The 22,401-nt window shown below is 39.0% G+C and overlaps 1 protein-coding gene across 3 annotated transcripts in view; it reads right to left on the reverse strand.

Moving 5' to 3' along the window:
* MTM1 (myotubularin 1) overlaps positions 1-22,401 on the reverse strand; it is a 108,154-nt gene that overhangs the window by 64,694 nt on the left and 21,059 nt on the right. For all 3 annotated transcript variants that reach the window (XM_009198429.3, XM_009198431.2, XM_003918407.3), the window contains exons 2-4: positions 13,812-13,884; positions 10,018-10,090; positions 7,882-7,976 (exon numbers count right to left, since the gene is read on the reverse strand). In XM_009198429.3, the coding sequence (XP_009196693.1) occupies positions 7,882-7,976; positions 10,018-10,090; positions 13,812-13,874 (231 nt within the window). In that variant the 5' untranslated portion in view covers positions 13,875-13,884. The remainder of the gene's footprint in view (positions 1-7,881; positions 7,977-10,017; positions 10,091-13,811; positions 13,885-22,401) is intronic.

The raw sequence follows: 22,401 nt of genomic DNA on the forward strand, positions 1-22,401 counted from the left end.
GTGTCACTATCTTTTAGAGAAAAGCCAAACAACAAATTTATCCTTGAATTTAATCCAGGAAAAATGTGCTGTTTCTGACTTGTCATCAGAAAATGAAAACTCTATATCCAACATGTTTCTCATCTTGCCAGCGGTCCTGAACCTAGAGCCAAATTATACTACCCAAGGGTTATGATCTGCTCAACTGGAAGCCTTAAAAGCCCCCATTCCTTTAGCTTCCTCCACATTTCCAATATTCCATTCTATTTTAAAAAGGGATGTGTGAAATGACCAGGAGTGAGAAATATCAACTTTTGGATGGTGATTACCTCTGCTGTAAAGAGGGAGGAAAGGATGGGATTACTTCAGCTGGGTGGTAGACCCACAGACATTTACATTACTTTTCATAAGCTTTCTATAGTAAATACTTCTGAACGATTTTTAAGAGGAGTAGGGGGCAAATGGCAGAGACGGGGTGGGGATGAATGTATGTTCTAGGTGGATAAAATGGCTGCATGAGAAGTCCACAGGTGAGGAGGCAGAGGGCTTGTTTAGGAAGACCAAGTTGCTTACGGGAGCCAAAGCATGGGGTGTACACACAAGGGAGGGGGGAAAGAGCAATGCTGGGAAGATAAGATGGCAGCAGAGTGGTGAGGACCGTGAACACCTGGCTAGGGAATGTGCGATAAGGTGGGAAAGAAGTGTTTCTGAGTAAGGGAATAAGAAGATTGAGGGTATGTCTTAAGGAGCAGATAGAATAGAAGGGAGAGACACTGAAGTCGGGGAGGCCTAGCTGAAGGAGACTGCCAGGGCCTAGGAGACAGACACCGGGGATGAGGGTAGAGCAACATGACTAGAAAGGATGAGGCAAATGTGATGAAGTCCACAGAGAAGTGGGGATGGGTAGACAGAGAAGACTCCAAGGTGATGAGAAGAAAATGGCACCATTAAGAGATACAAGAACACCAAAAGAAGGAACTGGGGGGAGGGAGAAAATTGAGTTGAACAATTTCAGCTTGACAGTGAGTCCAGGAATCCAGGTGAAAATTCAAGGGATCTCCAGCAGGCAATAAGGAAAGAGAAACTGGGGCTCAAAAGAGAGGTAGCACTACGGGAAAAAAAAAAAACATGGCCAGGGTAGCACCTGCTTTGCCTATCTGTCAGCTGTTGTCATGCTCAGATGAAAGAGTCAATGGAAAAGGCTGAGTAAACTCTAAGGAGCTTTGTTACTATACAATTTCATGTGCATGGAAGTGACTAAAGCAAAGGGGGTAGTTTAAAGCCATCGGGAGAATAAATGCAGAGCAGCTTGCTGAGGTCTGGAAGCTGCAGAATCTTTACAGAAAGAGCAAGGTGGAAGACAGCTGCGAGAAAGACCCAAGGACTCACATCTCCACGGAATCTGTTCTCACTGGGGCTCCTGTGAGCCTCCTCCTCCTGGTCACACACTCCATGGCCTCTTTTCATTCTTTATCTTACTGAAACTTGCAACATTTCACACCATGGTCTGCTCCCTTCCTTCTTGAGATTCTTCTCTCCTACTGACTTCCATTACAGCCCTTTATCCAGAGATTTTCTACTGCTCTGACTCCTGCCACTTGGTGGTCTCCACTGGCTCTTCTCGCTCTCCCCACCATGGAAAAGTGTCCATGTCCCCCAGGGTCCTCTCCTTAGCCCATATCTTTTTAATGTTACATACTCTTCCCAGCTCATGAATGTCTGTGGTCTTTAGTGCTACCAATATGCTAATGACTTCAGAAGCTTCAGAGTCAGGTTTCCAACTGCTTCTGAGCCATTTCCACGTGGTAGTTGTAGAGTTGTAAGTCCATGCCTTCAGACTAATTTCCCCATTGGGCTTATCTACAACATATTCCTTCTCCTATAATATAATGTCTAGTCAGATGAATGGGAGCAGCTCCTATCATTCAAGTGAAAGTTTGTTCAACTCCTCCCTCCAAATGGCCACTCAAGCCCTCCAAATCTATCATGGCTATCCCCTCTTTTCTATCTTCACTATGACTATATTAAGGCCCTTATCACTTACCTGGAAAACTAAAATAACTTCCTAGTTGGGCTTCCTGACTTCAGTCTCTCCCTCCCCTAACCCATCACACATGCTGCAGCCAGAGTTCTCTTCCTGAAATCACACTGGATATGTCATTGTCTGTGTGACTTGCATACTGCTTAACTGTGACTTATGAGACTCTTAAGGCTGCTGACTCTTCTTCCAGCCTCATCCTCTTCTGTTCCCCACTCCTCCCTCAACCCCCAATGTTCCAGCTCCAACCGATCATTCAACCATCTTCATAACAAATGGTGCTTTTCCATATCGTTATACATGCGATACAGAAAAGCACCATATAGATATGGAAACTCTCTACCTGATAGGCTCCTTTTTCCTTCCTATCCAGAAAATTGTTACCATTCAAGAGTTGGTTCAAGTATCATCTCCTCTATAAAGCATTCTGTGACTTGCCACACTGGCATAATCGTCTTCTCCCTTGTACGTCTTCTCCCTTCTCACAGCACTATGCATACCACTGCAGGCTTTGTCATATTATACCACAATTACTCAACTCTATATCCTGTGAGGCTGTGCAGGCCTCAAGGTATAGTATTATGCACCTTGCACAGTATTACATTCACCATGGTGCTCAGTGAATGTTTCTGGAATGAAGATATGAATGCCTGAATGAACGAGGGTTAAGGTGTCTTTCTCATGCACTAGAGCACCTAAACACAAAGTGCTCCTGGAAGGAATCCTGAAAGCAGTCTTACTCATGGTAGTCTACCAGATTACAAGGTATCACCTACCTACGGTAGGCCCTACTATAGTCACAACATGAACCCAAAGCCAAATTCCTTAGTACTCTCAAGGCCAAAAGGTGGCTATGGGATTTCTCAAATCCAGAAGCAATGTTAGTATTCAAGATGCCACAATGTAGTAGGAGCCACACTGTTGTCAAACCACAGTGACTAGGCCTTTGCCCTCTGAGCAGCACTAACAACATAGGAGCCCATTTCCTCCAAAGTTCACTCAATACAATTTTACTGTGTATTACTGTCTACCAGGACACTGTACTAGCTAGGTATGAAGGACCAAAAGGACTTAGCATTTGCTAAGACCACAGACACAGCAGCAAATAAATATGACAGAATCCATTCATTCAACACACAATGACTTAGCATCTTCAATGTGCCAGACTCCTTCCCAAGAACTGAAAGAACATCAGTGAATAGAAAGACAAGTATCCTTGTTCTTAGACCACAAACAAGATGAATCAGTGAAATATATAACATAGGAGATAGTGACAAGCACTCAAGAGAAAAATTAAACACAGAAAAGAGGTATTAAAAGTTTAGCTAAAGGGCCAGGGAAGGTTTCATAGCAATGTGTTAACACAGAGGCATGAAGAAAAGGCTGCAGGGACATCAAGAAGGAATGATTCCTTCAAGAGAAGCTGGGGAAGACTCGAGAGAGGGCGTAGCTCTTGAGGTGGGTTCTGAAGGATGAATAGCAGCTTCTGAAGGGGTGGAGAAAGGGCATCCAGGTTCCGTGAGAATGGCACATGCATCATGGGAGAAGGAAAGGCTCTGAGTAGTTTGAGAACAGTGCACTTGGGGAGAAGTGATGTAAGTCAAGGTTGGAAGAGACAGAAGGACTTTTATACCATACAAAGAGAATGAATTTTACTCTGTGGGCAACAGGGAACCGATGATAGTTTTGGAACTGAGAAGCAAGCTGGTTGGCCTCACTCTAAGGATGAACACAATGGAGACAGGGTGCGGGCCAGAATGCGGGGGCAGACCATGCAAGGAGGGCTAGGTAGAAGCAAGCCACTGTGGCAATCTCAGGACATGGCCACTGTTCCTCTACTTCCCTGGGCAACAGGAGGCAGGGAATGTGCCCTTGACTCCTTACAAAATAGCAGAGCTAACTCCAGAATCAGACCACACACATTTGGACTCATCACTCCCACTGCAGTGTTTACATACCTGAAACAAACAGGTGTCCACTTCAAAATGCCAGTGAGATGACAGCTCTTTGTCAAACATGCAACAAAATATTTTCAGTTTGCAGCAGAATCCACAATTAATGTTCTTGTTTAGGACTTTAATTGAAGAAACACTATGATGACTATGTTTTTAGACTCCTGTATAACCATTTAAATGGCATTCTTTATATGATGTTTTCTGCTGTCAGCTGCTTGCTTTTATACTTGAACTAAATGTTGTGGCCAATTGCTTAAAATGTTTATGTAAAACTTAGTGGAAGAAGAAATAAGTTAGTAGTCAGTGTCAGATGGGCATTTTATTCACCCACTCAGCACTAACTCCATCCTCTAGGGCATCATATACAAACAAAAACAAAACTTGCTGAGAATTCTCCCAATTGTAAAAGTAATACATGTTCATTCTGGGTTTTTGAAAAATATTGACAAGTGAAAGGAAGAAGACAAGACATGCATAATCCCTCTCTTCAGATAACCCAAATACCGAAACCTTTGGTGCATTTCTTTCCAGCCTCTTTTCTACAGACAATTTTTGTTCTTTGTAGTTGAGGTCACACTACATACACAACCTTGTCATATCATCAGTTTGAATAACTTCTCCAGTTCATTATCAGTGACAGCACAAGGTGGAAGTGGGTACACAGTCAAGTGTGGGCAAGTCAAAAAGCCAAGAGTACAATGAGCAAAAGGGACCATAATGTTTAATTGCAACTTTTGGTAATTCTCACATATATTAGCATAAAATCTTTCAATCTATCCTAATTTGACCCTTGGGAGCTATACAGAATAAATTGAATCCCTGCTCCACAGAAAGGCACTTCAAATATTCAAAGATGGGTCCATCATGTCCCTTTTTAGTCATCTTTTCTTCAGGTAAGATCAGCATTTATTTTGATCACTGCTCAAACTGCAGTCCCTTCACTAACCTGGTTATCTGTGTCTGAACTCTCTTCGGTTTGCTAATGTCCCTCTTAAAACTTGGTATCCAGCTTTGAACACAACACTTCAGATGGGGCTATTGTTACATTTTGTCTGGCAATTATGTTATACTTCTGTTAAATCAGCCTAGGTGAATATTAACTTTTTTTTTTTAATTTATTTATTATTATTATACTTTAAGTTGTAGGGTACATGTGCATAACGTGCAGGTTTGTTACATATGTATACTTGTGCCATGTTGGTGTGCTGCACCCATCACCTCGTCATTTACATCAGGTATAAATCCCAATGCAATCCCTCCCCCCTCCCCCCTCCCCATGATAGGCCCCGGTGTGTGATGTTCCCCTTCCCGAGTCCAAGTGATCTCATCGTTCAGTTCCCACCTATGAGTGAGAACATGCGGTGTTTGGTTTTCTGTTCTTGTGATAGTTTGCTAAGAATGATGGTTTCCAGCTACATCCATGTCCCTACAAAGGACACAAACTCATCCTTTTTTATGGCTGCATAGTATTCCATGGTGTATATGTGCCACATTTTCTTAATCCAGTCTGTCACTGATGGACATTTGGGTTGATTCCAAGTCTTTGCTATTGTGAATAGTGCCGCAATAAACATACGTGTGCATGTGTCTTTATAGCAGCATAATTTATAATCCTTTGGGTATATACCCAGTAATGGGATGGCTGGGTCATATGGTACATCTAGTTCTAGATCCTTGAGGAATCGCCATACTGTTTTCCATAATGGTTGAACTAGTTTACAATCCCAACAACAGTGTAAAAGTGTTCCTATTTCTCCACATCCTCTCCAGCACCTGTTGTTTCCTGACTTTTTAATGATCGCCATTCTAACTGGTGTGAGATGGTATCTCATTGTGGTTTTGATTTGCATTTCTCTGATGGCCAGTGATGATGAGCATTTTTTCATGTGTCTGTTGGCTGTATGAATGTCTTCTTTTGAGAAATGTCTGTTCATATCCTTTGCCCACTTTTTGATGGGGTTGTTTGTTTTTTTCTTGTAAATTTGTTTGAGTTCTTTGTAGGTTCTGGATATTAGCCCTTTGTCAGATGAGTAGATTGCAAAAATTTTCTCCCATTCTGTAGGTTGCCTGTTCACTCTGATGGTAGTTTCTTTTGCTGTGCAGAAGCTCTTTAGTTTACTTACATCCCATTTGTCAATTTTGGCTTTTGCTGCCGTTGCTAGCGAATATTAACTTTTTAATCAGTCATATCCAATTACTGGTTCAAATAAGCTTGGATCTGTTAAGACAGACCTCCTATCCTTTACTGCTAACAACTGATAACAACCGAGTAATTATTATCTATATTCAATTTTATATTATTAGTTTTGCTCCAATATCCTACCCAGTTAAGATCATTTCAAATCCTGATCCCGTCACCTAGCACACATTGGCTAGTATGGGGTTTTTCTTATATTGGAAATGCATGTGTTCTATGTGCTCCTCTGCAGTACATCACAAATGCTGGAAAGGAAGGGCCCCACACAGCAAGATGTTAGCGACCACCCTTCCTAGCATTAAGCCTGAAATCCATAGGCTATAACTCCACCTAAGTGTACTGCCACCATTCGGCCCAGGTATTTTTCTAGGGTCTGTCACATGGCCTTGGTTCCATCAAGACAATGTGTCAGTAACACTCCCAATGGTTGGTTTCTTTTCTAAGTACTTAAAAATCATCTGTTTAAAATTATTATTTGTAGAATTTTTGCCAATTGTTGCCAAGAGTGAACATCCAGCTTGTTAATTTTCAGAATCTTCTTTCCCATTCTGGAAAGCTAGAACATTCACTCATCTCTACTCTTACTTAGAAGTTTGAATAGAGTCACATAAATAAAATGCCCTGTGGCCTGATCCATGTACCTGTCCCTACAAGCACTGTGCTAGAGGAGATTCCAGAAGTTGGGGCAGCTATAAAAGTGGCTCCCACAGCTAAGGCAGTAGGGATAATAAACAGCATTTTTTCAGAATTCAGACATAATAATGAACACCATAAAAGAAAAAAAGATTAAAAGATATGAACTAATCTAGGTTAGAACTGTCCTAAAAAATGCTGGGGTAAAAGCAATAAAACAAAAGCTACATTTCCCCGACAGCCTCAAGGTCACCTGCATAGAAGCTGCTGATGGGCTACTCTCTGTGAACCCTGGACCTCTTCCCCATTCACATCTCATCAAAATATACCTCCCCTTCAGGCTGACCTGGGCAATGACAACCCACCACATCTACTGGAAGTCCTTCAGTGACAGCCACAGCAGCTACTCACTCTCTCTTCCCTTTCTGGGGCATCTCTTTTCCATGTTATTGTCCTAGCGATGGAACATTCCTTGAAATGCTGTGACAAACCTTTCATGGTCAGGGATTGAAAAGGTAGAGTGGCAGTAAGCCATACCATAGTCATCCTAGTTCTATACTGCTACCTGGTGCTTTAAAATTGAACACTCGGAAAAGTTCTAGAACAGTGGGCTTTACCCAGAAATTCACATTCCTCTGTGATACTTTAGAAAATATAACTGTGCCTGGACCACAGGCCTGGATATTCTGATACAGTCTCTCTAGGACAGCTGTATTTTTTTATTTTTAACTTTTATGGATACTGTGTTGTTAAGCTCCACAAGTAGGTTTCATATGTGCTTCCAGCAAAGAACCACTGTTCTATACCTAACTTCTCCAAACTAGCAAATGGTTACAATTACTAACCCCTCCCCCACCATTATGAGGGACAAGATTTTTTTTTATTTACCCTGTTCCTTACATATACAAATACAAGTGTTAGTGTTAAATGAGTTTTGTAGAAGCAAAAAATTAAGAGTTGAGAAGCAAATATACCCCATGTTAATTTGACCCACAGTCAATCTTGCAAAGTAGAAGAGAAACAATTTAGCATTATCTTTAACAGTTAGGGTCATCTTTATGGTCTTATATTCTACTTACCGTTTCCAAACTTCTTAAATAAAGACGATAATTTGTGATGTAAACTCTTCCCTTAATGGGGCCATTGAAAGGACATATGTAAATAACTTCTTTGTCTATTAAGATAAAAAAAGTACCCTAAAATAATGGAAATAGATACCAAGATACACAACAAATGGCACTAATTTAATATAAACTATTCAGCTAAGAATAACTACAATTTTAAAAATTACTGAAAAAGCTGAAAGCAAGCACTGGCAATGTTTCTACATTACCGCGCTGGGTTGAGTTGGGGTAGCGGGGGAGCTAGTGGGGCCACATCACCTCCAGGCACTAACAGTGCTTCCCTGAGCTTTCCCACAATGCTGTCACTACCTGGGGCAAGATGACAGCAGCTCAACAGCAGAAGTGAATGAGAATACTGCTGCTGTTACCCTAAGGTGGTTGTAAAGGTAACTATTTGAGCTACTTCAGCCAGAGGAAGGCAACTCACCTGGGACAGTCTCATGGACTAACCACTAGACTGAAAGATGAGGCTACAATCTCTAACCACAGAAACATAATCATGTTTTTAACAAATAAATGTCAGTAGTAGAAATCTTTCCAGTTTATTCTTTTTTTTTTTTTTTTTTTTTTTTGAGATAGGGTCTTGCTCTATTGCCCAAGCTGGAGTTCAGTGGCGCAATCATGGCTCACTGCAGCCTCAACCTCTCAGGCTCAAGCAATTCTCCCACCTCAGCCTCCCCAGTAGCTGGGACTATGGGTATGTGCCACTGCACCCAGCTCTTTTTAATTTTTAGTAAAGATGATGTTTTGCTATGTTGCCCAGGCTGGTCTCCAATTCCTGGCCTCAAGTGATCCTCCTACTTTAGCCTCTCAAAGTGCTAGGATTACAGGTGTGAGCCACCACACCAAACCTCTTTCTCTTTTTAATAGTCTAGAATAGAGTTTGGCTAGGTTCATTTCAAACACTGAAGTGATATAAAACAGGTGGCCAAACGAATAGTACATCTTTGGTAGAATAAACATAAGGAGAAGCTAAACCAGAAAAATTAATTATAATAGAAATATGTCTCTCTTATCTTTCAAGGATGTCCTTGAATGTGTTAATGACTCGTAATGATTTTAAAATCCCTTTCTCCTCAAGTGCTAAATAAAAAATACTCAGTAAGGCTACTTCATGCTAGTTCCATTAGTTACTACCTAGGTTAAGGTTCAGGCACTGATACCTACCACCAAAACTTCATATATGAAGAGGATCAAAAGTAAAATATCTTCTTTGCTCTTATCCAGAAATTGGGATGAACACATCCCACTGATCTCCATTTCAAGACTAGAATGTGTGCAAGATTGTGGACTCAGAAGAGAATTTCTCACGGTGTATGGCTAATTCCCAAAGGTACCTCGCTTAGGCTCGCCATCTAATTAGCACCAGGTTTTAGCCATTTAAGCTAAACAACCCAGATCTTAATTAATCAAAAGGTTCCCTGGAAGAATGGTAATCACATCCGCTTCAAATACATTGAAGTCTGAAAGGAGGGTGTTAATCCATATATAAAATTTGCCCACAACATTAGCACTTGGCTTAGAAGCTGTCAGATGTTTCTATATTCTTAAGCCAGAGTGATCTAGCCCTTCCAAAGTTGATCCCTTCCTTTTAGTATACATTTACCATGAAAAATAACATCAAAATATTACCTAAATACTAACTTCCATTTTCTGACAAATGAAAGATATTTTAAAGCAATATGTTCTCCTATATTTCAAAGAGGAGAATGCTTAAGCTTTCAAGCCTTTAAGTTTATCATTTTAAAGCATGCATCATTGACTGGAAATCATTTTGCTCTTAAAATCTTAAACCATGAGAGCTTATGGCTCCAATGAGAGACTTTCAAGAGATAATCCACATTTTTTTCCCCTAAATCATTCTCAGTCTTTGGTACAGACACAAGAGTATCACTACCCTTGTGAGCATGAAGCTCTTGAAAGAACTCTTTAATCAAGAAACGGATGCAGAGAATTCTGTGTTAACGCTTCCAAACAAAGCTAGCCTATTTATCTAAGTCTGACCGCTAAAGAGTAAGTGGGATTGAAGCCACCTGATCCTGCCAGACTTCTCCTCAAGTTATGCAAATCTTAATGTCAGCAGGTCCTTACCAGTGATTAGTGTTTCTCCTGGAAGTCGAGGAACAGCCTCAGTGAGATCCCGATTGACTCCATCTCGAGACGGCTAGAAACAAAACAGACGCATCAGAAGTAATGACGTTACATTTACGCATTGTTTTTAAATACGCTTTTTAAAGAAAAAGCATTAGAGATTTAGTATTTGGGAAAACTGGCACAAAACTTCAAACAAAAAATACAATCTAGCACCAACATTAATTAGATGTGTCAACTTCTAGTACTAAATAATGCTAGCATGCTTTTCAATAATATTAATTTTTAAACTACATTTCCAAGCACTTTAAAGTTAACAGCTTTCAGGAAAGTGATAAAAAGTAAATATTAAGTGTATTCTATAGATACACATACACTGTGGCAGCTTTCTTTTTTTCATATTCAGCCATCTTTTGGGAAGACTAGGAAGGAAAACTTCAATTCCATAGAGGCTTAACTGAATAACAGTACAGCCATTAGCCAGAATCCTATTACAAGGCCCGAAAATCATTGTGATTACCTATTGAGTTTCCTATTTCACTAAGATCCTTCCTCACTTTTTACTTCCTCACATTTGCTAAGATCTTTATCTTAGATAAGAGGAAAGAATGGTCTGTCAGAGAACTTTTGAGCTGGCAAAAGTCTTAGGAACCATTTGTACAAATTCTTCACATCACTTTACTATTTCTCTAGGCTTCCTGGCTTTAGAGGTATTCCCAAGCATGTGCCTCATTCAATCACTTCCACAGCTCTGCTGGGCGGGCACAGTATTATTAACCATTACAACCTGCAGGTGAGTTCTCAGAGTCTAATTTGCCATTGATACCCATTGTCTTTCAGGTTATTCAGCCGCCCTAGTGGATTAATACAAAGATGTGTTGCAGGTGCTAGTCTGATGACATTTGAGGCACATCGGTAACATCCGTTTGGGCAAAAGGTTTTTTCTCAGCAATATTTCTTTTTTTTTTTTCTATTTGTTGTCCAAAATCACACTGCAATCATTTCATAAGTTACTCATGCTTCCGTCAGAGCAGTTTTGTGGGTATTAAGTGAAAATATATATATATATATATATATATATAAGCACACTTTCATTTTTTGAGACAGTCTTGCTCTGTTGCCAGGCAACAGTGGTGCAATCTTGGCTTACTGCAACGTCTGCCTCCCAGCTCCCAGGTTCAAATGATTCTCATGCCTCGGTCTCCTGAGTAGCTGGGACTACAGGTGTGTGCCACCACGCCCAGCTAATTTTTGCATTTTGAGTAGAGATGGGGTTTCACCATGTTGGCCAGGCTGGTCTTGAACTCCTGGCCTCAAGTGATCTGCCTGCCTTGGCCTTCCACAGTGCTGGAATTACAGGTGTGAGCCACTGTGCACACTTCTGTGAATTGTCAGAGGCTATGCAAATGGAGAGAATTATTATGAAACAAGAGAAATGTGAATTGCATATTTAGGTGAGATATAAGCTGTCAAAGAGGAGTGTTATGCTAAAATGTTTATGTTTTTTCATTCAGAGGCAGAATGATAATTCCCAGCCAATTAAAAGAATTTTCTAGTACTTGTAAGCTAAGCATTTTAACCAGTTGGGCAAGACAAACTGTTCTCAGCCAGGAATGCCTTCCTCAATGAGAAGCAAAACCATACACCTTATATAAATTGTAAGAGAGGGAAGAAATTATCATCCTTTAACACTACCTCTCACTAACTAAAAACAGGTATAACGAGCAAATGCAATACTCAGTATACCTTTTAAATACCACAGTTCTGGGTCAACCACAAAATAAGGGAAGCGAATGTCTGATTAAAACAGGATAACATGGGATTAACACAGGATATACATTATATCAGAGCAGCATTACACAAGGATTTATAGTTACATTCTTAAAATCACTCCTGTGTTTAGATCTGATTCTTGTACCATAAAAATACTTAAATACAATAAAAACATATAATCTTGGAGATGAGGATGGCCCTCGTAGGCACCCAAAACAGAAAATATGAAGATTGATATATGTGATTACATAAAAACTTTAAACTTCAGTATTTCAAAATCAAAACAAGATACCATAAATAAAATTAAAAAGCCAACAATAAACCAGGAAGAAGACTTGTAACAGAGTATAGAGCTGATTATCAAAATAGAAGGAACAAGCCAGGTGTGGTGGTCCACGCCTGTAATCCCAGCACTTTGAGAGGCTAAGGCGGGTGGACAGCTTGAGGCCAGGAGTTCAAGACTAGCCTGGCTAACAAGGTGAAACCCCAACTCTACTAAAACTACAAAAATTAGCTGGGTGTGATGGTGCACACCTGTAATCCCAGCTACTCGGGAGGCTGAGGCACGAGAATCACTTGAACCCAGGAGGCAGAGGTTGCAGTGAGCCAGGACTGCACCACTGCGCTCCAGCCTGAGGGACAGAGTTAGACTCTGTCTCGAAAAAAATTTATGTACACACACACAGACACACACGGAACACATAATCAATAAGAATTCCACTCAAAACCCCCAAAAGCCAAATAGAGGACATGAACAATCACTTCACAAAAGAAATACAAACTAATAACAAACACACTTCTATTTATTTATTTATTTTGAGACAGGATCTCCCTGTCGCCCAGGCTGGAGTGCAGTGGTAAGATCTCCGCTCACTGCAACCTCTGCCTCCCAGGCTCAAACAATCTCCCACCTCAGCCTCCTGAGTAGCTGGAACTATGAGCGCACGCCACCACACCCAGCTAATTTTTTGTATTTCTGGTAGAGACAGGGTTTCACTATGTTGCCCAGGCCAGTCTCGAACTCCTGAGCTAAGTGATCCTCCCACCTTAGCCTCCTAAAGTGCCAGGATTACAAGCATGAGCCACCTTACCCGACCATAAACACATTTTTTAAAAAAAGGTTAACCTCATTAGTAATCAAGTAATACAAATGAAAAGACCACCTTTTGCTCCCTTCTGATTGCTTAGGCATCCCTATCCACCTGGTGGGAGTATAAATTAGCCTTTCTGGTGGATAATCTTAGGGCCTTAAAGGGCCATGAATAAAGCTTATTTTAAATTAATCCCTTCCTTTTAATGCATATTCCAAAATCTCCCTCTAATTCCACAATCTCCCCCTGGATACCTTGAACCATTTTCTGTAAAAGTTGTATTTGTTTTGGTTATGCAACAATTTTATCATAACTAGAAAACAATGCCAATGTTTAGGAAGGTATAGCAGCCTGCTCAGCAGGCCTTAGCCCTCCAGTATGTCCTTCAGCAACCTTTCCGGTTGGAGGATTGCCTAGTACCTTAAACATAAGGTCTAGCAGTAATTTCACGAGACAGAGGTTTTCAAAAATGAAGTTATGTGAAAGGATTTACAAATGTAAAACTCACTTAACACATATAAGGCATCCAATCTAAAAGCTTTTCTGGGCCGGGGGCGGTGGCTCATGCCTGTAAATCCCAGCACTTTGGGAGGCCGAGGCAGGTGGATCACCTGAGGTCAAGAGTTCAAGACCAGCCTGGCCAACATGGTGAAATCCCGTCTCTACTAAAAAATACAAAAATTAGCTGGGCATGGTAGCACACGCCTGTAATCCCAGCTACTCGGGAGGCCGAGGCAGGAGAATCACTTGAATCTGGGAGGCAGAGGTTGAAGTGAGCCGAGATCGCACCACTGCACTCCAACCTGGGCTACAGAGCGAGACTCTGTCTCAAAAAAAAAAAAAAAGGGGCTTCATTCAATAGGCCAGCCCAAAATGACCTAATATTCAAATATGAAAATGCAGGGAAAGAGATAGAAAAATTCAACTTACCCTCTTAATAGACTCATTCTCCAAGGAGTGTGAATTATATTTAGAAGTTGATGCAGAAGCCATCCTGGAAACTCTACCAAGAAAGACAACATTCAATATCAACTGAATTTGTATGCAATTTCAAACATACGTGACATCTGAGATTTAAATATGGCAACTGAGAGCAAACGGTACTACTTTACAGGTTCCACTTCCATACTAGGCCCCAGTGGTAATGAGACATACAAACAACGAACCACAGCACAGGCAGTAGGTGAGAGCTCCAATAAAGGTGCAGGGGACTTGGGAGAACAAACAAGAGAAGCTAAATGCACAAGGGAGCTCAGCAGAAGATGCCACACACATTCCAGGAATTTTTATTCCTAGTGCTCTAATTGCCATCTAAAAAAACTTAATGTTTATTAATTGTGCAACAGGCCTCAAATTTCCATATTCCTTAATTTTTAAAGATAATTTAGAGGCAGCCAAGCAGAATGAAAAAAGAATGGACAATTTAACTCGCACTATTTTCTCTTTTAAGAATTTTGTTTTCTCCAAATGATGACAGTTTAGAGTGGCATGGATTTGATTGAAATCAAATTAGTAAGATGTGATTTAATCAGTATTTTCTACGGAAAGTATATACTTCATTTAAATAATGCATATTCATCACAATTCGGGCATAAATGAAAGCATTATATTCGGAACACACACAAATACCATTTTAATGCAAGGATTTATTTAGACTTATGAAGATTACAGCAATAACAGAAAACTAAGCAATGCTTTGGTTACTTTATCAAAGTTTAGGACACAGATAGACACACATGAGGTCAGTGGGAGGTAAACCACATCCAATTCAACAAGGTGACTGTGGATATTTATAAAGATCTTTTTGCCAAGCTGTATTAAGAGCAACCAGACACACTAACAATATCCAGCAATGGAGAACATTAACCCATTTATGCTGGAGGTTGCAAATTATTTTTGTGAAAAATCAGACCTTGGTGATGACCTTGAGGAGTAGGATGTAAATAACTCCCATACGTTAGCATTCCAATAGTGGAACACTAGGCATAAATGGGTTAACACAACTTGGCACAAAACCTAGTGGGATTTAATAGCTTCACAGTACTGGCCACTGTCCTTAAGAAATAGTCAAGAGAGGTGACGAAGTCACAGACAAAGACAGCCACCAGGATGAAGAGGTGGAGAGATGACCAGATACAGGCCATCTTACAAGGCTGGGACTGTCAGGATTCCCCCATGAGAGTTCAACACTACAAAGCCAAGGCTTGTGTCTGTCTGGTTCGTGGCTGTATCCTGGTGCACACTGGAACTCACAACTATCTGGCGAATGAATGATTACATGGTAAATATACAATACTGTGAAATGTCATGATGGGGCAAACATGTATACTAGTTCACCAAATCCCAGAACACTGGAACTAGGCAACTACCACTGAGGCTTGAAAATTAACAATTACAGCAAAATGCATCTTTATAGAAAGAGATGCTCAAAAGAGCTGAAACTACCTACAGGTAGCACAATGCAAAATTAAAAGTAACTTTTAAAAAAGATATAATGAATAACATGAAAATGAATTAAATTCAGACAAAATAGTACAATGTGCTTTGAAAAACCCTTCTAACCTTAAGTTCATGTCCAAGCAAAATAACCCATTCTTCTCAGAGACAGCAGAATGGATGAGATGAACTATGGAGCAAGTCAGATGTATCTGCTATGAAATTTTTCTACTCACTAAACAAGACGATATATTAGGGGCAGACTTTCTTCAGTAACTGATATAAAATTACCTCTTAGTATAGATACTTTAAAATGCTTCACTAATATAAGTCAACATTTTAAAACAAAAAGTTAAATTCTTACTATCAAGTCAGTAGAAAAAATCTAAAATCCTGGTTGTACGGTCAACTCAATCATCGTCACCACCCTGTTTATTCATGGGCCATAAAAGAACGATGAGTCTTCCTGCTGTTTCTGATTTTTATGAAAAAATTTCAATTTAAAATGGATATAAAGGAAGAAAGCCCTCATTTTCCCTTCATTTAACTGTTTCACTACAACTCATATACCATACAGTTCACCCTTTTCAAATGTACAATTTAAAGGTTTTTAGTATATCCAAAGTTGTGCCACCCATCACCACAATCAGTTTTAGAACATTTTTATTATCCCAAAGAGAAACCTCATACCCATTAGCAGTCACCCACCACTTCCAATCCTCCAGCAACCATGAATTTGCTATACTTTGCCTACTTTGGGCATTTCATATAAATGAAACCGAACAATCTGCAGTCTTTATAGCTAAAGCTCTAATTTTTAGAGTAACACCAGACACTACTACTACTGTTGATAGTTGGATCAAGTTCACATCCAAGAAATCCAAGGGTCCAGATAACATGTGCCAGTTCCACAATGAGGCTTACTTTAAAATCTCATCAGTGAGCCTCTCTTTGTTGAATAGTTTTGATTGATCCCTGAAGTTTACTGAAGCTGGAACAGCATCATGCTGGTGTGTACAAATGTTGCAGCTGACTGCATTCAAATTCCAACTCTGCAACTCACCATTTGACCTTGAGTGGGTTATTTAACTTCTCTGGGCTTTGGTTGCTATTACCCCCATTTTACATCAACATTATTGGGTGAAACAAATGAATTAACACATTCATGAAGGGCTTGGAACCACACAGTATATCTGTTAACAAACTACTAGCATTTTAAAATTTTTTAATTTTTATGAGCACAAAAGGATAACTATTGAATGCCAATGTCTTAGCCAATTCTATAAATTAGTCCTGACATTGGAAATACTAGGAGAAAAGTTAACTACTATAGGGATAGTGCACGGCTAGCAGCCACTCAGTTATAAAGTGCTTTTTGCTTAAAAAAAAAAAGTACATGACAATAATGGCTCTAACAGGAAAATGGGAAGCAGTGTAGCACTTTGGCAAATGTACTAGACAGGTGTGCACAAGCCCTGGGCTGTCTCTAACTTACCAAGCAAAGAAAGTTCATCCATATATTCGTGTATAAAATAACTATGTTAGCGTAAAGGCAGTTGGATGATAATTAGAAGCTATAGTGAAGTCTACAAAAATCAGCTACCCTTTTGGTTACAGAGTATTTCATCCCAAAGCCCTAAGAATCAAGTTTTTATCCTTTTTATTTAAAAAAACAAACAAAAAAAGTGTTGATTTTTGGCTACCTTGGCTTTACAGCAAAAATTAAAAGTTGATTCCATACATATATGTTAACTACGGCACTCTAACCAGAAGTAGACTTCTATCATTTTTTATCCCCCAAAATAACCTTTGAGATTATTTAAGCCCAACCCTCTCCTGTTACAGAGGAGATGAGGGGGGCCTAGAGGGTGTGTGACAAGGTCCTGGAGTGACTTACTAGCACTAGCAGGGCCAACTCTAGCCTAGGTCTCCTTGCACTGCAGAGTCCCTTCCACCTACAGAAAAGTGCTTGTAAGTGGTCTCTGGAAGGAAACCAGGTTGCACGTGACTGGTCCCAATCTCAGTAGAAGAGCTTGAGACTAAGAAACATAGTTAAGAGAACGCAACTCACCCAGCCAACCAACCTTTGGGGCCTCTAAGTTCCAAGAATTTTATCTGTTTTATTTATTTACAGCACCTGTAACAGTGCCTGGCACCCAAAAGATACTTCACAGGTATTTGTTAAATGAGTGAATGAACTGGGCAATTAAGGATTGGCCAAGGAACATAACAGTTGTTAGCAGCGTGATATTTTGCTTAAGCCAGAGGTTCACACAAACTCATGTTTGAAATGGCATGACAAGGCCTTGACTAATCAGGATGGTCCAGGCAGGGTGGTTCTGGGCAGCAGATTTAAGTGTATATACCCTTATACAGTTAACTGCAGGGTTAACTTATACCCCTTTGAAACAATTTGCACTGAAAATAATTTGAGCAATGCTATCTTCCCTTATAGACTTTTCCATGAAGCGGACATTTCAAATTAAAGTACAGTCTTCCCAGTACAGGGGGCTGGGATTGGTCAGTTGAATGTGTGGAAGCGGATACAAAACCTCTTTCACTGCATCCTTTTTCCAGACTAAGGAACTGTTTTCCCTTTTCTGTTGAATATGAAAAACAACAATACACAAATCTGAAGCACACATAAAAACATTTAAAAATGCATGCCATTTTAACCCTTATGTTAAAAATCTAAAAGCAGCAGAACTAGAAAATAATTTTGACCTCTGTCTCATAGAGCCTTTGCAAGCAAAATGTAAACACCACAGGGAGCTCTATTTCCCACCGTCACCTGATTTGAGATCAATGGCCCTGAGTGGTTTTTCTGAACTTTTCTGTATACAAACAAAACAGTGACAAAGGTATGCAGCCTTTGTCTTTTGATGAGCCTTAATGTGCTTTATGACTCTGTGTTGGCATTTACTTTAAGTTCAATCATGCTCTTTCTCTGGAAAGATGCTGCTTACGGAAACATACTGAGACTTAAAACTTGACTTCTAAAATTTGTCAGAGAACAAGCAGCCTCTCCGTTCAGAATTCCAGGTCTTTCTAAGGTAGTTGTCCTTACTTAGAAGTCTGTTTTGAAAAAGATGCCAAATCTCTTTGGTAGTGGTGCTCAATACTATCAGACTCGAAACTCCCTTTTTATAAAACAAATTTCTGTAAAGTCCCCTTTGCTAGGCTGAAATGAAAACCATGGATATCATCAATGTAAACATGATAAAAAATCAATATACTGTACTAACTCCAATATAAAGGAGAAATAAAAGGACAGTGATTTATAATAAAATAATGTATTTTTTAACGAATTACACCATAACCAAAACATCCCCCCATTTCCAATTTGGCCTCTAGGGGGAGTGTCACCCCCAATGAGAACCATTCACAGAGTTATGTACCTGGAGTGCTAGTAAACACAGGATTTACTATAAACTTATTCTGATTTTTTGCATTAAAGTAGCTCGGATTGTAGGCCACCTAGGAGGCAAAAAAATGAAACATACCTTGAGACGTCCTCAACCTAATCACTATGAACAAAGATAAATGTTTATATTCCGGCCATTTTGAGACCAGGTAAACCATCAATCTAACACACATATTTGCTTACTTGGGGGGAAGAGGTACTCAACTCACATGAAAATAAACTATGATCTGCAAAAGCAGAAGTTTGGTTCATTTTTATGCATTTTCCTTTGAACAAGGGATTGACAAACTTTTCGTGTAAAGGGCCAGATATCCAGACATTTCTGTTGCAACTACTCAGTACTGTGTTGTAGCACTGAAGCAGCAATATGGAAATAAACGATGGGCTATATTCCAATAAATTTTTATTTACAAAAACAGGCTGTCACGCCCTGCATTAAACTACTAAAATCATTCCCATGTGAACTGTCTTTAGCCAAAGTACATAATAATCATATTCTCTTAAACTAAAAAACAAGCTATTAACCCCACCATTGAGAGTTTGTCAAAATGCCACTATGCGCACCTACAAAACAGTGTGATACATCTGAAAAAAAGGAAGGGATTCTGTATTCAAACCAATTTGTGTTTCAGATCCCAATTCTGTCACTTAATTACTGCAGTTCCCAGTCTATAAAATGGGCATAATACCAGCCCTCACAGTGCTGTCATGAGGAACAGGTAAAATTATAGCACAGTAGATGACACAACAAAGATGCTCAAATACCAGTTCCCTTCCTCCTACCAGAGATGCTTTATGCTTTTTTTTTTTTTTTTTGAGACAGAGTCTCACTAATGACTCGGCTTTTCTTTGGCCCAGCCCTGCATTCCGGGAGAAGTTCTGGGAAAGTAAGGATGTTTTGATCTGGCACCTTTACATTACTATGCTATAACTATTTTATAATTAGTTATATAATTGAGAGAACCAATCATATAATTATATATAGTTATATAATAAGAGCATCACATTTACAGTACTCTATATATACTATATAATATATATTTATATTTATAAATGAGTTATAATATATTTATATATAATATATAAATATACATATATTATTTATATTATAATATATAATATATGGTTTACAATACTACATTATAGATATAATATATATTATATATTATTTATATTATAATATATAATTTATATATTATATATAACTAATATATAATATAATATAATATATATAACTATATATAATATATATATATTATATATATTATATATCATATATAATATATATAATTATATATCATATAATATATAAATTATATATTATATAATATATATTATACATTATATATGATATATATAATATATATTAACTATAATATATAAATCATATATTATGTATAATATAATATATATAATATATATTATATATTATTATATATAGTTATATAATTAGGCTGGAGTGCAGTGGTACCACCTCAGCTCACTGTAACCTCTGCCTCCTGGGTTTGAGTGATTCTCCTGCCTCAGTCTCCCGAGAAGCTGGGATTACAGGTGTGCGCCACCATGCCCAGCTAATTTTTGTATTTTTAGTAGCGACGGGACTTCACCAAGTTGACCAGGCTGGTCTCGAACTCCTGACCTCAAGTGATCCGCCCACATCGGCCTCCTCCCGAAGTGCTAGGATTACGGGCATGAGCCACCACACCCAGCCCAATGAACTCTTAAGTCAGTACCCAAACTGGCGCTAATATGCTAGGCTGGTTGTCCACAAAATATACCATATCCTTGATTGCCTAACCATTCTGCACACAGGTTTTCTAAGATGATCAATCTAATCTTGCCAAGACTCCAATCAGTCTTACGGCAGTTTACCTTCAAATATGCCTCCTTCCATTAAAAAAAGAAAACACTTGACTCCTAGCCCAGGGAAACTTTCTGTGAAATCCTTAACATACAGATCTCATCTCAATACTTTCCATTCAGGCTCAGGTATTTAAAAATAGGCTAGAAATCTAACTATGTTTACTCCAAAAAAGGATCCCCCTAGTAAGTGGCCTACTGTCCACATAGACACATGTAACAGATGCATTAGAGCTTCTCAATTTGTCTTGATCACTTCAAATCTTCGGGCTACAGGGTATTTAGTTTGATGATTCCTCTTTGAAAATTATAAGATGCTATATAGTATTTCATTTAAAATCTCACTCTTTGTATAATTTTGATATTTACAATTTATTTTAAACATAATGATATATCTACCCCTATTTCTTTAAATGCTGCAAAGACCTTTGACTAAAAATAATATAATTCAGACCCAGTGGAGAATGCATTTTGAATCATTTTTTCCAGTGGCTAGTGATGGATGTGGGCTGATCTCTTCACCCTATTTCTTGGTCCCCTCACGACAAATGGCACATCTTCAAGACAGCTGATTGGCTTTAGTGGCATGAGCTGTGGCCATGGAACAGGGTAACTTTAGAAATTCTTCTTAAATTGAAAGTGATATAGTAAGTAAACTGTGAGAAAAGTCAGTTACTATCAGGTTATTTGTTTTTAATGTACAAAGGCTACCTAGCAATACTGCACACATTTAAACAGATCACTAAACTCACCAATGGATTTTTCAACAGTCAAATACCTGCCAGTAAACAAAGTTTTAAAATAGGAACAAGATCAAGTTCCCGTGCATCTGCCAATTCCAAAACTCATGAACCCAGCTGATCTGCTCAATGAAAAAAACTGTATTTTATTGAACTATTTTCCCCTGTGAGAACTATTCACAAAAGTACATTTTAAATTTATAAGTAAACAGTTACTTCTTTAGCAAAAGTTAAAACAGTAATTATTGAAGAATAGAAACATGTAAAAAAAAAATAGTTATAACTATGATAGTAACAAAGGTGCCAGATCAAAACATCTCCTTACTTTCCAAGAACCTTCTCGGGTCTGGGCTAAAGGACCCCAAAGAAAAGCCGAGTCATTAGGCATTACTAATGAAGATTCTTCCAACCAGAATCAGCAGTGGAGGAGGAGGGAAAAAAAAGGAACTCTAGAGCGGATGTGCATAGTATCTAAAAAACTGAAGAGAGGAGAAAAGGCTGGAGATAACCTGCCATTTGAAACAGTTCCTCTAGGTGCTCTCACTTGAAGGCAGAAGCAGGGGCTTTGGTGGCATCTGCTTTGTTGGCATTTACCTGCTTCAAAACATGGAAAGCTTTTCCTGACCTCTCCCCTGCCCCACACACACACCCCCTCGCACTCTCTCTCTACTTCTCTGTACACCATACATATTCCTAATATAGTCAGTCCTCCACATCCAGGAGTTCCACATCTAGTGATTCAACCAATTGCGGATCAAAAATATTTGGGAAGGAACACAAAAATAACAGTACAACAACAACAAAAAACACAAATACAAATAATACAAATAGAAAAAAATACAAATAGAAAAATAATTCAAATGCTAATTTTTATTTGTATTTACATAGCATTTCCATTGTATTAGTTATTATAAGTAATCCATAGAGGACTGAAAGTACACAGGAGGATATGCAAGGTTATATGCAAATACTATGCCATTTTATATCAAGGACTTGGGCATCCAAGGATTTTGGTATCCTCAGGGATCCTGGAACCAGTTTCCCACAAATACTAAGGGAC

Source organism: Papio anubis, chromosome X, assembly GCF_008728515.1.
Source record: "Papio anubis isolate 15944 chromosome X, Panubis1.0, whole genome shotgun sequence".
NCBI lineage: Eukaryota > Metazoa > Chordata > Mammalia > Primates > Cercopithecidae > Papio > Papio anubis.